Below are 20,899 nucleotides of genomic sequence, written 5' to 3'. Positions count from 1 at the left end.
ATAAAAATTCCATCTCTTTCTCTTGTAAATTTATTAAAGTGCCCAGGAGCATGCAGGTGACATAAGAATGATTTCTCAGATACTCTGGTTCTAAAAACCTACACAATGAATCTTCCTCCTTTGCCCAAAACATCTAACAGCAGATCAGTTACTTAATTTGCATGCTTCTACAAATGGCCTATTTACATTTGATAGGGACTTCCTGAAAAGCTTACAGTTTGAAAAGCTTGTCTGAGTATGGCCCAGAGCAATGGAAAACAGAACAAAGAGAAGAGCTAGTGGTATTTAGAGGTGGGATGACACTGAGTGCAGGTGGGATACAAAAACCTAAGAGAAGGAGCAGCATGGAGGAAGATGCAGGACAGCCTGGTGCAGTTTTCCGAGATCTGCCCGTCTCTGAGCCAGCAGCAGCCTGGGCCAGTGTCTCCTGGTGACTCACTGCAGCAGGGTGTGACAAACCCAGAAGCAGTGCAAGCCACACTGTTGCGGCTCTCAACCCCAGCTAGTAACAGCACCTTCTCTTGGTTGGGCTCAATGAGTCAGTCACAGCGCTGATAGGATGTGGAAATATCGTTTCCAGTCCTAGGGCTGGCTGTGCCTCTGGATAGTTTTAGCATCTCTGTACCATATCTGACCACTGAGTGAAGTGAAAAAATGCAAGCAAAGACAGATAAATAGCAAACAAATCTGGGCCAAACAAGGATCCAACAGGGAGCAGCAATCTGAAAATACAGCTGTTCAAATGGTCTTGAAAAATAGAAATCTGAATCTGGGGGGGAGGGGGAGTAGCAAAAAAAGTTTCCTCCTCATACCTTTGTACTGGACAATGTGCCTCAAGCATGGCTGTATACTGCTCAGCAGTACTGTGAAGTAAACGGTATTTATCTGCTGAGATATGTATTCATCGTTTGTTTCAAAAGAGTGCACTGTTGGGCCCAAACAAAATCCATGACTTTCTGGAGACTCTTAAGACCCGAGTTTCTCACCTCCAATGCTTTCAACACTCTCATCTCAGATTTGAAGTTCCATTTTTGTTATATATGTGAAGATCACAGAACACCTACTACAGAGCCACTCTTTCTTTTCAAACATCCGTTTCCCGGTTGTCAACTTTTTTCCTACACCACCTTTCATATAGCTGTGACTAGTCACTCCCTTTCCTTCCTCCTTCTCTGAGACCTGCAGCTCTACCACTGTAAAAATAGCTGGCATGGAATGCTAACTTCTCTTGCTGGATAACTGAGACAGCCGTGGTTGCTCAAAATGTGGAAGGACTGCCCAAATGATTCATCTTGCTGTTCTTCCCCAGCTCTATTCTTGCTTTGCTGCTTTTTCAGAACATTATTTCTTATTTGCAGATGACTGTTTGTTGTGGCCCTACTGATGAAACTGCCCTGATGCACCATGAGAAAATGAAAAGGAATCTTTAGTATGTACCTGTGATATGCTTGAGGTCATCTGTAGACTCTTCCTTAAATATTACAGGAGTAGGTAAAAATATGCTGAATATTACGTTTAGAGAGAATATATCTCACCTAAAGCAAATGGAATGAGCAGTAAAAATAAAAGCAAAGAAACTGAGTCCAAACCATCACTTGTCGCTAAAAACCTCATTCAGACATATGGTTATGTTTATGATTTTGTGTGATATTTAAATATAAGAGGGAAGAGCACCATTTTAAAAATAACACACACACAAACACATATCTTAAAATGGAGCAAAAATCACAGCATGTGGACGCATGTGTTCGTTGACTGCATGGAAAGCAAATTATTTCCGCATGATCACACCTTTTGAAATCTAGGCTCAAGATTATTCTTCAGATGACTGTTCGTATATATTATGGTTTTAAAAGGGCATCCACTTGCCCTATTAAATCTTTATCAGAAAAGTTTATTTGAAAAAACAAACAAACCCACCAACAACAAATAAAGCACATTACCCCTTCTGCTGAGAAAATAGAGGATAATTACTGTATGAGTCTGGGGAAGATGGAAATGATAAAAGTTCAGAAGTGTTCCATATTTATTTTATCCAAAATGTTCTATTCCTCTGTGGTGTTATATTCCCCAGACTGAATGGGCTCCTATTGCTCTTTTTTCTTCTCCTTTGTTAACAGTGCACTTTTGAGAAGACTGTTTGCAAACGCATGTTGGGATGATAAACTCCAGCAAATACTCAGCTTGTTTTAAGAGTGAGTGAACTTCTCAATATTCACAAGCAGCTGTTGTAGACATGCTGAAAATGCTTGGAAAATTCTACAATTAGATTATGCTCAGCTGGATCGTCAATTTCTGATGGTATACTATAGATAAGTTGTTCCCCGGGAGTCTCACTAAAGTCTGTAGAAACATATATAATTTTCTATTTATTATGTCTGCACCCCTTTTGACTTCTTCATATTAAAGCTTTTTTAATAAAAGAAGGATGGATATATTCAAGTCACATGAAGATGAAGACTCCCTGTAATGAGATAATCTACCTGTGATCTGTTGCCAGCTTGACTGAGACAAAGTTCAAGGTAAAATGTGTTTAGAGATCTGAAGTAGTAGATTACCAGCAAAGAAAACTTTCCTGTTTCCTTATCTTAGGGAGACTGGCTTCCTCCTAGTTGTGGATACTCCTCCTTCATGGAGTACTGAAATATCCTTGTTCAGCATTTTCTATTTAATCTTTTAGTGATAATGGAGGTTATGTATAATTTCTGTGGCTGTTCAGATTCCCTTTTTGGCTCCCACAGTGGGTAGAACTGGAGTTTGTGCAGTATCATACAAGATGACTCTGTAGCACGCTAATTACACAAGGTTTTCAAAGTTCTTTGAAGATGAAAAGTGCTGTATCAGTGCAATTCTAGGTATTATTATTATTATTTATACAGTGTTCACAATCATTACAGTAAGCCTAGCTTTAAGTTCCTTTGGGACTGAGGTTGGAGGAAGATTTGGAGGAACTCCATGTCCTTGCACTTTCACTGCATCTGTGCAGCTGGGTAAGGTAGGTAACTAGCGCCCTCAGCTCCTCTACTGTCTTCCTTAATTATAAAATAATGTCAAAAAGAAAGTCATTGAAGCAAGTGTGGACTGCTATAATGGAAGATATAAAATGACTTTTTAAGCTGTCAGCCAAAACTTAGTTATAGTTGTTAACACCTGTAAGATTAATTCTGAACAAAATGCTGTGAAATAAGAGAAACACAAATTTGTAAATTAATGAATATTTAATTAAGCAGGGTGTTCTAAGACATTGGAGTGCTCATTACCACACGATGCAAGAGGAAAATAATCACTACAGAGAGCATTTTCAGTACAAAACACTAAATACCTGTTGCATAAGTGATATGCAAATAGGATGTGGGTGGTGGGAGAAGATGGCTGCATGGGAGGAGTGTAGAAGACAAAGGAAATTAACAGGATATTACAGTTCCCAGCTGAAGACAGAGCTAAAATGGAAGAGGGATGAATTTCTATAGTTTTCACTAGCATTCATGTAGAAATCCCTTCACACTTTTACAGCTATTCACAGCAAGGAATGGTGGCTGACTATTTTGCTTTGATTCTTTCAAATCCTACAGGAAATAATCCAGACTCACACTGCCAACATGCACACACTTTGATAGCACTGATTGAATATCCAACCTCAAACTCAAGGATGGAGCTCTATAGCCAGGTCAAAAGCCACAGAATTGCTGGGTGCCAACAACCAAAATGGAAGCGGCAGAAATTCCTGAGATCGTTTTAGACCTCAGCAATTTGCACAAGGCCCATGGATTCATGTTTGGATCTTCTGTCTGCTCCTGAAATAAAACTACAAGGACTTTAATAAAAGAAGAAGGTACAAAGTAAAGCTCAGAGCAGGGTTTTCACCTCATGTCACTCAACAGAACCTCCTTGGCCACAACAGAAGTATGCCAGCTTGGACCAGGTAGGATTCTCGCCTGAGTAATACCACTTTGCCTACACACACAAAAGCCAGGTGACAATCTCACAGGTGGCTGAATACTCAGGTTTCAAACAACCACGATGTGTCTCCCAAATATATGGCAGAGTACTTGCAGCAAAACACTTTGAAGTAATGATGCATAGATAAAAACTGGGAAAATTCAAAGTGTAAGCAGAGCCTGTGTTTTGAAGAGGCCTCCCTGTGGAGGCTGTCCTATTATATGTAAATGCCACTGAGAATAGCATGCAAATATGGTCATTAGCGAAGGTTTGAACTTTTCCAGAACAACTTCAGTTTTGAGCCAGGATACTTCAGTCTTCAAAGGCAGTGAACTTTATGACTCAGCAAAAGCTGAGACTGAAAATGCCTGGCTCAACAAGGACTGGTGGTTTTAAGATGCCAAAGTATCCAAAGGCTTTTCTAATCCCCTAAGAAATTTTCTGTTCTGTTTTCCTACTCAGTTAGTTGTAGATGTGTAAAAGAGAATCGAATATTCCATGTTTGCACTGTTTTGGTATTGGTTATCATTATATTTCTTTACATATTTGGGGTTGCTCATGCTTTCCCCTACACAGCTGGATGGAAAAAGAAGGAAAAAGAGGAGGATACAAAGACTCCGATCCAAGCAAAGCTCACAGAAGAGCTAGTGAGAACAGAGGCACATTCAGCAGCATGGAAAAACTGCTCAGGTGTCTGGAATATGAAAACATTTCCAAAAAGGATGAGAGGCAAAGTGAAGATTTCATTCCTCAGCCCAGATGAGTTAGACACGTTATACAATACTCTACACTCCCTTATGAATTTCATTACATTTACAGAATTTGTCTGCTTGTTAAAAAAAAGGAAACCCTTAGATTATTTTTTCATAAACTTGCCTCTACTCTGAGTTACAGTAAAAAGAAAGTTGTGAGGAAATAGTATGATTGCACACATTCAAGTGGTCATTCATTCGAGACTTAATAGCTTATACCTATATGCTTTCCCTTAACAGCTATATTAATGAAAATTAGAAGTCATAATTACATCTTTATGGATCCAATCTGTTTATTTCTGAAATTGAAATGAACTTTTACATTGATTTAAATGAGCGAAACACAGTAACTTGTGAATATTTTCTTAGGTTTCATGTCAATTCTAATGGGCAGTATGCAACTGTGGTCTAGGCTTGCTTCAAGGAGCAATTTAAATGTCTGAACATTTTCCCTTTTATATGAGTCTAAGCTCACGTCTCATTTTATTATTCACATCTTTTCAACATAGTAGCAGAGACTTAGTCTTTTGAAATGACAGGAGAGTCCACAGTCACGAGAAAGCCTCTACTTGTGATTGATTGACTCCACTTACTGTCTATTACTAACCCAGTACAGCCTGTCCCGGAATCTCTGCCTCTAGCTTCTAGCATTATGCTTCTTCAGCACTTAAAAGGAACCCTGTGAAAACAAGTCTGTCTTTGCCCAGGGTGTCTTTGCATTGCAAATTCCAGCATGCCAGTAAACTGGATGCAGCATTTTGGCTACCATGAGAAAAGAGTGAGGGCAGCCATTTTGGAGGCTGTTAATCTTACCAGATCACTGAGCAGCTGTGTCTATTTAAATAACTTCTAGACATAGTACACATAGATAATGCTTAGGGTGCATACATGCAGAGTGTTTGTATGGCTTCACAGAGTCTCCTCATAGTGCTATATGTTAGGAAGCATTTAAGACAAGTTTAAAACAAGCATTCTTTTTTTGTGTGTCTACCAAAATACCTTTGAAATAAGTAGATGGACCAATGAGTTCTTCCTGTTTTAATCTAGCGATGCACTAGCATCATGTAATTTTCATCTGACACACTTTTCAGGATGGACAGTCTGGGTGTGAATATGTCCTTGGGCATAGTCAAAAGCATGTGGTTTAAGTCAGGGAAAGGCAGTCATGCCTTCGTAGAGCTAATCCTGTAGTGCTCTCTTTCTGGAGCCATTATGTGCAAAACTAGTCTTGCTCATAAATTACAATAAAATAGAGGACCCTCAAATAGTTCAAGGGACTGGGACAGAGAATACGTCTAGGTAGTGGTTTCTCAGGTGTGGCTTATGCTTCTGACGTTATTGCCTATGTTGGCAGTAGAAATGAAAGTAATAAAGGAGTAGCTTCAACAACTCTGTGCTGTCTGAGCATTTTGTTTTGTTTTGTTTTGTTTTGTTATGTTTGTTTGCTTGTTTGGCAGAGAAATCCTCAAGGGCCATTCATCCCACCTCGGTCATCTGAATCCTTTGGTAGATTCAGTTGCAAATATCTGGAGTTAATAGCATGAGAAGGAAAGGAAGACATCTTCAAGGAGATTATGGTCAATATGACTAATAGTATAATACACCACATTTTAAAAATACTGTATATTAGAGTGGTTCATGAGCTCAGTAGAAAGCCAGGTACTGCCAGGTCTGGATTAGCAGTAAACAGAGAAAAGAAAATTATATTGTCTACTATATAGACAGGTAAATCCTATTCTCTGCTTTATTTTGTTTGTATTCTGGAAAATGGAGCAGTAGTAATCACTGAGGAATTACAAGAATAGATAAAAGAAGCCCTGACCTAGTGAGTTAGAAACAGCCATAATCAATACTGGAAGAGGTTTTGACCTGACATACTCAGAACTCCACATGAACCAGTCAAGGTAAGTTCAGATCTGGATCAACTCCCAGATCCGAGTTCCAAGAGTCAAATATTTACATCACTATTACTATTATTATTATTATTCTATTGGATCAATACCAAGTTGCAGAGAAAGTTGGAGGGAAATGCCAGCATGATGGCTATACGCAAGGGAGCTGGTCATCCTGTGTAACATAGCAGCATTGCTAACAGCCTTATTTCTGAAACAGTAAGATGACTACATCATTTAAAAATGACTGGTTTCAGAGGGTGTGACAGGTACACTCAGAAAGTTTGTCCTGGTTCTCAAACTACTACTGCAGGCCATAATAGTTTCCACTTTAAATATGGAAATTTCATTTCTAAAATAGGAAAGAACCTCCAGTGTGTGCTCACTGTATTTAAAACATCTTGAAATTACATGATCTGCATATAGATTTCAGGCTGTCTTTAACTTTTATCCTTCTAACTTTACTCTTTACAGACTTTTCAAATTACTGGGGCAGGGTGGAGGCCTTAGGGTAAATTTGCCTTTTTTCAAAATACTTCTACACAAAACATCAACCCAAGCTTTTAGTACTTAACAGGTTTTGAATTTTGTTTTTCTTGCAGTTGATTTGTTCATAATCCTTTTTTTTTTTTTTTGATATTTTGTGAAATGTGTATTTTTACAACACCTTTTCCAGTCTGAATTCAGTATCTAACATATCCTTCTAGAGAGGTTTAGCAATATGCGCTAGAATCATATCACACAATATTTTTCCTCATTTGCAGAGAGAATGCAACTGCTGCTACGCAGATGCACCGGGAGAAAGTTTATAAAGAATTGGACCAGTGGCACACAACATTATATCTCTGTAATGACTTTTAAGTGTACAAGAAATATACTCCACAAAAATAAACCTAGGTGGGAGAATTGGCCCTAAGCACACTTACCACCAAAAATGACTCAGACAGCCTTGGCACTGCAGTGGTAATTTATATCAGCTGTCCAAGATGCCTGAAGGAACTGAGTCCATAGTTTGGGATGTACCTGACAATCAGCCTGTCTAAGAGACACTAGATTTTGTCTCAGGGTGAGCCCTTCTCTGGATGTTTCTGTACCCACCTTCCCAAGGGGATGATCCTCACAAAATGCTTGGAATGTTCTTCCCTTTGTACAGATGAACTAGGACAAGCCAGCTTAAAATGACTCATTGTTGTTATTTAAGAAACACTTCAAGGAGTCATTCCTTGTGTTTGTGCTTGTATAGTATCTCTCCTAGTCGTGAACCCACTAGCATTGTCCTGCTTATTTTCCCCCTCTTTACTAGTAGGAAATTTGGACTTAAAACACCAAACAAATTTTAAAGTTGAAAGCTGTGTGATAACTGCATGATCATTATATTTTGATTTTTCACATAAAAATGAGTTGAACCATCTTTCTTTCAGAGTCTAATGCAGGAAAGCAAAGCACTGGGCATCTTCATTAGTGACAGGGACCAAAAAGGTGAAGCAGTAACCCTTATATGAAATCTCAGCCTTATCAAAATCAGTACCTTGCTCCCACTGAATCTGAAAGGCTGAGGATTTTATTCCAGAAATTCAAACTGACTGTCAGTCAAACAGTCTGATTGCACGCAGAAATGTAAATGTGGGGCAATGATTTCATAATGTACAATCTAGGCTGCATAAGAAAAATGCTTTAAAAATTGTGTGACAGTGTCATACTGTTATATTTTTTATAATAGTTTGGAAATAATTATATATATTCTGAAGCTCATGGCAAGACTTGCATTACAGTAGTTCATGCTGAGCCTGACTTTTTTCCAGGAGTGTCACAAACAATGCTTATTTTTCCAGTGTTGTGAGGGTATCTGAATTTGTTCTTGTGAAATTTCAATGCAAAGTAAATCCAGATGGATTAAATCAAGACTACTGCTGAAAGGCAGGGGGAAAATGAAGAGGGAAGGAAGGAGTTTGGATTATAATACTGAAACGAAAGATATATGGACATATAAAACAGTAAAAGACAATTAGAAGATATATTTATACTAAATTAAAACTTTATTGACTAATGTTCTCCAGACAACATGATCTGATGGACTAAGGTTGCAAACATGCAATGAAGTTGAACACAACAGTAGTTTAACATGGAATGTCAAACAAATTAATATATTGTAGTAAATGAAACCACTTATCTGTGTTGCTGCAAAATGAAACCAAGCTATGTATTTCCTTGGTCAATCTGTGTTCAGCTAAGAGGCAATGCATTTGAAGAAACTGGTAGATTTCTTTAGCATATATTTCAAATAAATTAGCTAGAATTGTACTCTTTTAAAATCAACTTCACTTGCATTTCAAACAAAACCTAAGTGTAAACACTAAAGTTGCTAGAGCCATCTAGAAAGACCTAACTGTCAAACTTAGAGTGGACATTACAGTTCAGTAAATGTGAATATTTAGTACAAGAAAAATACCAGTTACTGCAAAAGTCATGTAGGCATATTTTATTATTAATCCAGCACAAAGCATTTCTTCTAAGTTTCTCAAATAAGACTAAAGCTTGCTTACAGTACTACAACTTCTATCATTCAAGCATCATTATTACCTATCAGGGAGATTGGCTAGATGACCTAATGGGTCTTTTCCATCCCTAACTTCTACAAAAGAAAATCATTCATGCCAGCAAGAACATGTTTCGCTACATCTTGGGCTTGATCCTGTAGACTTTGTTCAGGCAAAACTCCCACTGACTTAAAAGAGAGATTTTCCAGAGCAAGACATCCAGGATTAGGCCCTTTTTTATTTTTTATTTTTTAAAAAGCATCCATTTAGGATACATGGAAAATATTATATAGAATTAAAAAAATATATGACGTGCTTCACTTGCATTGAAGGAATCAGAGAATGTAAACACCATAGTGGCCCATATCTTTACAATATCCACAAGAAAGTGTCAACTGCAAGTAAAGTGTGTGCGTATGCTTCTCAACATATGCTTCTGAGCGTGTTTTGTGTATACCTTTACCTCCATGTCCACACACATATGTACACCCTTAAAATACATAAAGCTGTGACAAAATTCACTAAAGTCAGTTACTTGCCTGTCTTAACGCTTAAATCTGCAAGTGGCAGCAAACTGGGTTTTATATGATGCTAATTAGATTGTACGTGAGCAGCAGGACATGAATATTACTGTGGACAAGAGTGTGTGGTTGCTGGTTCTACGAGCGTGGAGCCAACCCACTTACGCACATCACAAAATCTACCTGCATGAAGGGCTGGAAAAGCAGGTGACCAAAGTACTTCCTGGCGGGCCATGTCTGAAATTTGAGTTGTAGACTGTCCTCACAGAAGCCTTTCAACAACCTGGAGGACCATGCAGAAAAGTTTACCTTCAAAGTGCACTTTTAAAGAATGGAATGTTCTTGACAGGGAAATGATCAGAGGCAATCCTGGATTTTTTGCTTGTTGAATAGGAAAAACGTTTTCATCTTCAGACAGCACTTCACCCTGACAAATGTGAGTTCAGTTATTATTGGGTTTTAGAAGATTCTTTAGAAACAAACACAATAGTACGCACATACACATACACTCAGATATTTACAGCCTTTCTAGAAAAACAACCCCCTACCTTAGTAATGACTACTTATCTTTTTCCTTTTTTTTTCTTTTTTAGTATTTAAATTCTTTAAACCAGCTACATTAAATACCAATGTGTATTGTACCACCCCACACCAACCCCACATCCCCCCCAAAAAACAGCAAGAATTTTAAAAGTTTGTTTGCTTGTTTGTTTTTGTTGTTGTTTTTTTTTTCTTTTTTTCTTTTTTTAAACATGATTGTTAAAATCTCCTGCTTGAGACTGTTAAGTACCACCTCCACTGGAACAAGATCAGCACTGACTGCATCTTCCAATGCATGTCGTTTCATAGTCGAGCAAGTACTGCAGCAAGAAGCTTAGATCTCCAGGTCATCAGGTCGGGGCCTGCTGCTGGCTCGGCTGCTGGCTCTGCTGGGAGGCCTCTGGTCCACAATGGTGAGGGGTTGCAGCTCGTGTCCTGACGCCAGTTTTTTAGTGTTCTGGTGCTCATCGGGGAAGTCGAAGGGCTGGGCATGCGAGTTGGAGATGGTGCTGCCAGCCTGCCCCATCCTGTTCTGCTCCGCACTGTAGTTGGCCCAGTTTTGCTCACTAGCTTGCTTATTGTAGTTACGACAGGAGGAATTGTTCCTGTCTCCGGTAACCAGCTTGTACCCTGGGGGAGACATGGGAGACAAGGGGGCGGTTGGTGAGGAACACCCATTGTAATAAGCATATTTGGGGGAGCCACAGTCCTTGGAAGGGCTCATGGTGCCGCTATGGGAGTAGGGGTCGGTTTTCCCTTTCACACGATCCTTGACACCCTTGAAGAACACGTAGAAAAGCTCGATGATGTTCAACGCAAGAGACACCAAAGACACTACCAGCATGAAGACGATGAAGATGGTTTTCTCAGTTGGACGGGAGAGGAAACAGTCCACTCTATGTGGGCATGGATCTCGCTCACAGGTGTAGATGGCGCTCAGGCTGAACCCATAAATGTACCACTGTATCAGCAAGAAAGCCACCTCGAAGACAGATTTAAAAAGGATGCTGATAATGTATGTACGGAGCAGTCCCCCACGCATCTTCACCTTGCCATGCTCTTCAATCCCATACTTGAATTTCTTAATTTCTATTTGTTTGAGGTGCATATCCACATTGACACCATCATTCTGGACCACCTTGAGCTCTTCTTCTCTTTTGTTCAGCTTCTCTTCTTTCCTCATCACGTAGAACACATGTGCCAGGTACAAGAGTGTTGGTACAGACACAAATATGATCTGCAGAACCCAGAAGCGCACATGGGAGATAGGAAAGGACTTGTCATAGCAGACGTTCTCACAACCAGGCTGCTGAGTGTTGCACCGAAAAGCAGACTGTTCATCTCCCCAAGCAGACTCGACTGCTGTCCCCAGTAGCAGGATTCGGAAAATAAAGAGGACAGACAGCCATACTTTCCCTCCTGCAGTAGAATAAGCTTGAACCTTGTCAAGAAGTTTTCCCAAGGCACTCCAATCACCCATCTTCACGGGATGCTGGCTAAAGAACGAAACAAAGAAAAAAATAGTGATGGTTGAGACAGCTCTTTAATACTTTTGATGTACTGAATCACACAGATCAATGCTAACAGTGCAGTGGTGCAATTTTGTTTTAATTCATGTGTTTTAGTTAAGTTGCTGGCAGAGTGGGAAGGGAAACTTCAAAGATAAATATTATATTATGTCTCAGAACACAGTGAAAAAAGGTTTCTAATTTCACTTCAGTTTTCAAGAAGTCCATGAAAACCCTTCGCTGCCACTGTGGTTTGCTCAAACCAGCCTTCTTGGTGGCAGCCTCAGTTCAATGACCAGTACCTGCCTCAGGCAGAAAACAGCTGTGACACACTACTGAAGCAGGATGTGGAAATACTTAATGGCGCTGCCTGAATATGTTAAGAATAAATGAAAGATTTCTCTTGCTCATGTGTAGCTCATTCATGGTGATTTTTATATTCACTCTTTTAAGTGAATAGAAAAGCAAAACATAGTATAACCTAAATACAAAATGTACTAAGTCTATACTATGGTCAGATACCAAAAATTTAATCATTGCAAATGTGTGCTAAATTTCCTATAGCAACATTAAACTCAGCTATTGCACAAGTTACTTTGTGTGATACATTTAAGAGTATAGTTCTTAATGATGCAAAGTTTTTACTATACTTAACTTCAGAAAAAAGAACTTGCTATCTAAACTAAATGTATGCATTAGTATTTGCAGCACAAAGATCAACATCAGTATTCTTTACCCATATTTTTATGAAGGAACCAAAAATATTAAATACATCAGGTGCAGATAAGCTCATGTCACTACATTGGAAGAACTGGTTTCCTAGCTATCTGTGTCTTGCTTAATTTATTGTCATTTCAGCTTTGTATTTGCATCTTTTTACATTTAAATTCCTTCACTTTGCTTTGAAAGGAAAAAAGATCTAGCCAGAAAAAAAAAAAAAAAAAAAAAGGTAAACGAGCACTTTCTGTTTTTAAGGCAACTCCTGGCTGGCGTGCAGTTTGCATTCCAAATGTTGAACACTGCAAGTTTAAATTGTCTCTCTCAACTTGAGTTTAAAGTGTGCATTCTGGGACACACGCAGCTTCTTGGGCATATCTGGAAATACACAGGGTGACATAAAACAAGTGAAATATTCTAACTTGACATTCTAGATTCCTAGGAAAAACAAAGTTCACTGCAGGGATTTTACGAACTTGAAAATGGTAATCTTTTCTGGACAAAAACTTACATTTTAGCTTGCCCCACATGAATAAACATGTGAAATTGGGCACCTAAAAGAAAAAAAATAAGCAAAAATCTTCCTTTTTAAAGTAAATGTTGCTCGGCAGAGGTATTTGTTCAGTGCATGCTGAGTAATCTCTTCCCAGTATTAATAGTTTTGACAATGTTCAAATGATTTCCTTCCCATCACATCATGGATATATTCCCTAGTGAAGGTCATTTATAGAAGAAGAAAAAAAAAAAAAAAAGACAATAAAACCTTTTCTGGATAATTCATAAAATAGGAAATTTTAGCACCAAGGAGATTTTCTTTCAAGAAGTGGTGAGTCACTGGAAACACAAGATTATAAATTTGGCAAACTCAATCATAATAATCTATGCCAAATAAAAATAAATAAATAAAAATACACCGTCTTTTTTGCCATCGGAAAGAGTCTGAGAGAATAATGGGAGACAAGTGTTTAAAGTACTTGCTCCGAGAGCTCAGAGATGACAATTATCTTTGAACTCCTGCAAAATATCCCAGGGCCATTTCTCCATTTAGTCAGCTTGCTCTGAAGTGTAGAGGAAGTTTACCTACTGGGGTGTTCAGACCCTTCCTCACATAATTAGTTCTTCACATGACTGAAGTCCCATCAACGGATGAGGTCTTCTTCAGACTTTTAAATCTGGAAGCCTCACTGGGAGAGATATACAATGTGTTTCTCTCTGACATATTCTTTTAGTCTTTCCAAGGTTTAGTCATTCCCCGGAAAGATTAGTTTGTCTTTATTGGTTCAGGTTGGTAGGAAAGGAGTCAGCACATGAGCATGGAGGTCTCTGAAAAGGCTGGAATGCAATGTTACCACGTTGCTCCTCAAGCTGAGATTGTTGAAACAGAGAACAGTCTGTAACTATACAACATGTGAAGTTTGTTTTAAAGGCAAACTATTTTCTCCATGTCCTAGAAGTGGACAGAAGGAGCCTTTTTCAAGTAACAGCTTCTTGATTTAATTAGTCAGCTTTCTGATGATTTGAAACTACTGCACTGACAGACTTTCCTCAGACTCTATGTATTTTTTTACTGCCTAAATGTTATTTCAGATTGAAAGTTTGATTAAGAAAACAGAGGACGTGTTATTTCTAGGCAGCTATATGTTGTTTGTTTTTTAATTATACTCCACTCTGGTCCATTAAAGTAACATGATTTACTTCAGTTTTGACCTACTTAATCCCACACCTGCGATATTTTGAGAATTTACTACCTATTTTTTAATTTGCTTCAGCATGCAAAATTACTAAGCTTCATTTATATCCTCTGGCAATATAAACTCCAGGAGGAAACATTCCATGCTTGAATTACTCATACATAGTTTTGAAAAAAAAAAACTTTTTTTTTTTTTAAGAGATCAGTTACACACTAGCCTTTGCCAGCGATAACCCACATCAATTCAAAACATTGTGCTGTTAATCAGATAACCTTGTGGTGGCACAAATACATTATTCCTCTGCTTAAGTGGATTCTGTTGCTTTATGAAACACAGTACTTTATTTTGCTTTAGAGAAAACTCATTCATCGGATCTAACTTGTTCAATTTCAGAACACTGAAATACCATTTTTATTAACTTATTACAAAATATTTTTACTAGGTATAAAAAGATGTTCTTCATCAAACAAATATTTAAGTATTTTAGTTTTGTAAATACTTTGAAATTGATGGAAGATTACCTTTAAAACTATTTATTTGGCCTTCAGGTCTCTTTTTAACAATTAAACTTCTTTTTAACAGTTCCACTAAATAACACAGCTTGACCCGATTTACTGGTACAATTTCAGCACTTCAGGAATTTAAGGATATGGGTGATGATGATGCGTATGTGCATTCCATGAGTTCTTACTGATTATTACTTACAGGATTATTTATTTATTTATTTATTTGAGTTGGACCAATGCAGGCCTATTAACCTTTTTAAAAGTGGATTTCTGCCAGCTTCTACTGTGTGTGGGTAAAGACAGGGAAAGAAAGAAAAAAAAACAAACAAAAAAAAAGAGAGTAGCAGGAGATATGACAGCATTCATCTGTAAAGGGTTTTGGATGACCACATATATAAGAAATTTGATTTGTAAGCCACAATTAAGAAATTCTAGAACTATTTTTTGTGGACAACATTCATCATGCCATCTGGTTCATATTTTTCAGGAAGAATAATATAAACTCAGTGCTGTGGTAACATGTCCAGGTCTGACTACAGTGTTAGAAGGTCACATGCTAGTGGACGGAACAGCAGTAAGGGTTTAGAGTGGGATCTAAAACAGGATTGTGCAGCTGAAGCAGTCAGAAACAGAACAAAGTTTTTGTTTTCCTACAAAAATTCAAGCACACATAAAAATTAAGTAGTCAGCAAAAGAGAAGCTTCTGGACCTTGAACATCAACCAACTTGAGCATTTCCCAAAAGTAACCAGCACTGGAGAGAAAGCAGCTGAGATGTACAACTGAAGGCGTTTAGATGGATTGGAATAGGGGAAGATAGTTTCCTGAAATCTCACAAAAATTAGCAACTGTCTTTTAAAGGAAAGGTGCTGTTCATTTAATCTTCTGGACAAAAATTACGCTCTAAATGGCTGCAGTAAGTAGAATTTCAAGTGTCTCAGCTGTCTGCTTTCTTCATTGTCTGTTGGTATTGTTGGTGGTCAGACACCAGTGGATCTTCCCATAGACTTTGCCTCTCCCATGTAATATTCTCTACAGCCAATTCACTTCTAAAACATAGTTGCACAAGGACCCAAAGCAGCCAGAAGCAGTTTCTTGAAAACTCTCTAATGGTACAGGTCATGTCTACCCTCTACGTTATTGCCCAAATTCATCCCTCTTCTGACTCACGCTGGAACTAAAAGAAATGCCGAATTCCTTGAGGGGGCCTCGGGCCCTCTGACGTTCATACTTGCAGATTTTGAAATTTGGAACTCTAACAAGTACGTGTATAGAATAAGCAACAGACCAGATGCCTCCACGAGAGATATATTCTGTGGGTAACATCTGGGGGGGATGGGAGGGGGGGGTGGGGTGTACCAGAGACTAGGGAAGGAGAGAAATGTATCTGATGAAACAGATATTGCTCAATGTCATCTAACCTTCCCCATGCCCACAAGAATCCTTGGCCTAAACTGGCGTTCATTTCACAGACAAATAAAACTAATCTTGTAGGCTTGCATTACGTGGAAGCTGAGATAACTTTACAATGTTGAATCTGTTTGCACTCCTGAGCGTATAAGCATTCAGATTTATGTCACAAATCAAATCCTGTGTGTCCCTCTCTTCCTCCTCCTGAACTCAGCCTGCCGCTCACCCTTCTCCCATTTGTATGCTTGTTAGGTATCATGGGTCAGCGCCAATGTTTGGCTTTGAAGTTTTTGAAGGAAACACTTCAGTAAACATCTCAAAGACTAGAGGCTTAAATTCTCCAGTGTAGTGTGCTGTCCAGATGTTAAAATGGCAGGATGAAAGCTTCACACCAGTCCTCCAACTTGCTCCCTATATGCTAACGCACATGCAAGCACACACAAAAGTCAGGCACAAGGTGTTCGTAGGACCTTTTTATCCCCATTACCATACGCTTTCAGGAATTTCATGTACAAAAGTTTAAAGGAGTTCCTCAGACAAAATATGCCCCTACACATGGCTTGCTGGTTATCATGAGGCAAAACGTAAGGACGGACATAAGCACACAATATTCTTGTTTAAAGAGTAGAGCGTGCTACTTGATAAGATAGATCCCGTGCTTTGTATTTCAGCTGAAGGTCCTTTCTCCTTCTGTTTCCTTTTTCATGTTGTTCTTTCACTGCTGGCAAGCAGCAAGCAACAACTGCAATATGAAATCACTCCAAGTCTTGCAATTTAAAAAGCTTGTGAGTTCTCCAAGAGATGCTGCTCAAGTATTCCTCTTCCCCACGTTTTGAAAGTATTTAAGCCTTCAAGGTAATATAAAAGGAATGTGTCATATTGGGATTATGACACATATTGTGTATATTCTTTCACAGCTCTTCCTAGATAACTTTCATTTATATCCACCCAAGACTTTCACAGACATTGCCAACGTGGTAAGGCATATCATGATATCTCACATTCCTTCTCTAAAATCCCTTTACTGAGGTTGCTAAAACAGAGTAACTATATACAAACTAGGTTAAAACTCCGTAACCCACGTCTGGCTTTTATCACATCTGTTTTCAAAGAAAAGGGGAAAAATCATCAGAAAGACCACGTGAAAGTCACCACGTTTGGTAGCTGCAGCATTTAACAAAGCACCTAATTAAGAACCTTGCTCTGCACAAGCGAGTCGGCATCAGTCGGGGCTGCCATAGGGAAGCCAAATGCGTTGGGCATAAGTGGGGCGCACTGGGGACAAGGTCTCACTGCTACAAACTTCTGGTGGGATTTCAGTGCAACGGAAGAGAGTGAAGAGCACCTAAGTTGTTTTTTTTTTTTTAGTTTTTTTTTTTTTCCCTTTAAAGGAGCTCATTTAGGCAGAGACAAGTACACAGCAGCGATTTCACTGAAACACAAGCAACAAGTCTGCGTCCCAGCTGTGCAGGCATAACTTCACCGCAGTTCCTCTCTCAATGGAGCATGGTTAGAAGTTGCAGTCGGGTCGTATTTTCAGAAGTGTATAAAAATATGACAAAAGGAAGCAAAGAATAATCCCTGTAAGTTTAAACCTTTAGGAGAACGCACGCTTTGTTTTGTTTTGTTCTGTATTCCCCAACAAGTTCAACCATCAGCGAAATAACACGAAGTTCTTAGAGTGGAAAGAAAGTTTTTAGAAAAAAAAAGGTATACACAAAAAGATGAGAAAGGAAAACTTTCAACTTACCCTTGCTGATCAGCAGTGAAGCTGGATCAGGATACTTCTCTGGAGGGTTAAAGTAAAATGGAAGAGCACGTTCAGGCACTCAGACCTGTCTATTTAAACTTTAAAAGTCTACTGCTGTTTTGTATTTTTCATCCTTCCTTCCCCACTAGTGAAAGAAAAGTGCTGATACCTCGTAAAAGTTTTTTCTAACTTGGAACACTGGGAGAGCTTTTAACAAGTTTTCAAGCCTCTGACTGTGAAAGAGGAGGGGAAAAGGAGGGGTAGCAGCCCAGGAGGAGGGGCACTCTGCAAATGGAGAGGAGGAAGGTGGGGGAGGAGGGCGAGAACTGACGGCACAGCAAAAACGAGGACGGCCAGGAGGAGAGCGTGAGCTCCTTCAGGTCGGCTCCTGCTGATGCAACAAAACCGCGGCCAGGGCAGGCCCCCGGCCCCCGGCCCCCAGCCCCCGGTCCCCGGCCCGCCCTGGCCCAAGCCTGGCCCTGAGAGGGAAGATGCTGCGGGTGGGGGACCGGCGTCAACCTCCCGGGTGCTAGGGCTGGGCTGCCCGGCTGCTGTCGCCGTCTCCTGATGACTGTGTAGAGAGAAAGCCCTCTCAAGTCCCCTTACGTTTTGCTGTTAGTATCGCTTTGTTTACGCGGGTCCATTTCCTTTACGTGCACACATGAAAGTACACGCAAGGACCGGTGTGTTTGTTTCAACAGGATATATCCATCACACATTTTTTAACTGTTGCTTGTGTGTCTGTGTGTGCATGCATCCCATGGGAGAAATGAAGAAATGATCTCACATTCCAGGAAACTCTTTCCAGGAAATTTCAGAAAATAAAGCACAGTTCAGAAATTCAGAGTTAAACAGTGAGAAGAAATGCTCCTGATAATTTTTCAACTCATTTTTACAGAATAAAAGCATTCTCCAAAGCTGATCTATTCAGTCAGAATGAAGCTGGTTTGGCTTTGCTCCTGACCAGTCCATGATTAAATGCTCCCTGCAAAATGCCTCTTCTGCAGAAGAGAGATTAATTTATTTTGGTGTGTGTGCTAAGTTCCTCGCACATGAAGTCCAAACTACGTTAGGAATCGGTCTTGTACTTTGTGTGTCATGGGGCATTAGCTCCTCTGCAGGGTTGCTTAAGAGCTTCTCTAGATGCGGTCAGTGGTTTGATAGTTCTTAATGAAGTTTTGCATTTCGGATCATACCAGCCTTGTTTGAGTTTCAGTTCCTCTTATTCTAATGGGATATTTCTGGGATCATCCATGTTAACTAGTATGGAACAGTGTTTTCTGTTTTCTTTTTAAAGGTTATAAGAAAGATGAGAAGTCCAGTAGTGGCCATTGAGAGGTTCCCAAGTAAAGCTCCTCATTTACAATTTATTCTTGAGGTAAAGAACACTACACTCTATAACACAACATAGATATTCCTGCTCATTTTTTGCAGCTTGTGCCTAACCTTTTTCCACCCTGAACTCACTAGATGAGAGAACTAAGACAAGACCTTTGTAGAAAGGCACTCGGCAGGGAGCTTTGAAGCTGCGAAAGACGCACACAATCATTATTGCTCTGGAGTCGTTTGCAGCAGACCACACTGCCTCCTGTTTGAGAAGAAGAGCCAGTACACTAGAAGTGTCCACCTTCCGTTCTCCTTCCTCCAGCTACAGACAAAGGTGGTTGTTTCCCCAGCTTTCCCCCTTTTACTTTGATTCTGGCTGTTAGTTTCGACAGCTTTTTTTTTTCCTTTTTACACAAAAAAAAAAGTGTAAAAGTTTATGGCTTGGCCAAGCCATATGGCAGAAAGAAACTTTTTCTTCATCTTCTCTGAGTGTTGTTTTAAGGTTGCTTTTTCTCTTTACAGCTTGAGGAAAGGGAAAGCGGAAAGGAAGAAATTGAGCTCTGTTCTTAAAAGGTGGTGGGACCTTCTTCAGAATTAAAACGTTGTAATATACAAACCATAGTGCCACACTGTCTTCATGACTGTGGAGTAGGTAATGAGTGGAGTACACATAATGCTCCTGCTACTGCTCCCTAAAACTCTGATTATTCTAGTGCAAAGTATAAAGTGCCAACGACATGGAAACATGCATGCTGATGCAGAGACGAGATTTGAGGTGTCCAATGTGTTTGTGCTGAAAAAGCCGCCCTTTAGGAAAGCAGTGCTTTTTCGGGGGGTGGGAGTGGGAACCACACACTAAAAACAGAAAAACCAGCAGAACAAAACACTCCCTTCCCCCCCAACCCCTTAAATTATAGCATGCAACCACACAATGCTATCATTCGCTCTCAAAGATCACAGGGTCCAGCTTGCCTGATCTTGCATTTTTCCCTGCACGTTCCTGTATTGGCTTTGCAATTATTCAAGCATTCTGTTTTTAAAAGAAACACCTAGAAGTATTTCTCCACTTAAATAAACAAACAGTATTAGCAAGAAGCCCAACACTCACAAAGTCCACTTTAAAAAAGTAAAACACCTATGTTAGGGATGAATAATTTTGCAGCAATAATAAACATAACACTTGGCTCTGATACAGCATTATCCACATGAAAAGAGAAAGTATTTCAAGCCTCCACTGTGATACAGTGAAGAATTAGGAAGAATTATGAGTCCTGACAAAAATGCCTTGAAGATGTCTTTAAGAGTTTGGAAGTATGTCTCCATGATCACGTTTCACAGCCTTTTATCAGAACATATTCAGCTTCAGAAACAGCAGTGATCCACAATTTCACAAGTTGACCAAAAAGTCTTGCACTCATTTGCATCGCAAATGGAAAGAAGCTTTTCAGACTGAACAAATGGTTTCTCACACGAACCCCTCTTCAGCTGAAACTGTGTTCAAGAGAAAAGCATGGAGGTGTCAGACCTGAGACATTTGCAAGTCTGTTTTTAATTAAGAGACGGGTAAAATAATTGCACTTTGATTTGAAGCCTTATATTGCAGAATACAGACTCTTTAGACACCACAGAACTGAAGATTTGGGAGCCCAGAGCTCTCTGGGGCCAGTAATGCCCTCCATTGACATTCTGCCTTTTGGAGCAAGTGGCACTGTCTTGTGAAGCAATCTTTTAGCGTGGCAATGCTAGGACTGCAGAACCTGTTTGTGTTTGGTTTGGCAGGCTACGGCACTGTCAGTAAGGGCATGTTCACA

General features: G+C 39.5%; 1 protein-coding gene and 1 long non-coding RNA gene across 2 annotated transcripts; one reads left to right on the top strand and one right to left on the bottom strand.

Moving 5' to 3' along the window:
• The first annotated feature begins 2,555 nt into the window (after positions 1-2,555).
• On the top strand, positions 2,556-9,367 carry LOC310897243. Its single transcript, XR_014582160.1, has 2 exons — positions 2,556-2,995; positions 3,573-9,367. It is a non-coding gene; the product is annotated as an uncharacterized lncRNA (long non-coding RNA).
• Positions 8,599-18,343, bottom strand: GJA1 (gap junction protein alpha 1). Its single transcript, XM_083830642.1, has 2 exons — positions 17,763-18,343; positions 8,599-11,677 (listed from the first exon to the last, which is right to left on the bottom strand). Exon 2 carries the CDS (start codon positions 11,659-11,661, stop codon positions 10,516-10,518), a length of 1,146 nt encoding a protein of 381 aa, XP_083686768.1. The 5' UTR covers positions 11,662-11,677; positions 17,763-18,343; the 3' UTR covers positions 8,599-10,515.
• Between the last annotated feature and the right edge of the window lie 2,556 nt (positions 18,344-20,899).

The sequence above is a fragment of the Anser anser genome (genome assembly GCF_964211835.1).
Source record: "Anser anser genome assembly, chromosome: 3".
In the NCBI taxonomy this organism is placed as follows: domain Eukaryota; kingdom Metazoa; phylum Chordata; class Aves; order Anseriformes; family Anatidae; genus Anser; species Anser anser.
Note: the sequence above shows the minus strand (reverse complement) of the source record. Positions and strands in the feature narration are given on the sequence as shown.

Excerpts from the sequence above, each read along its gene's own strand:
- GJA1 (XM_083830642.1), bottom strand. The coding sequence starts at position 11,661 with ATGGGTGATTGGAGTGCCTTGGGAAAACTTCTTGACAAGGTTCAAGCT.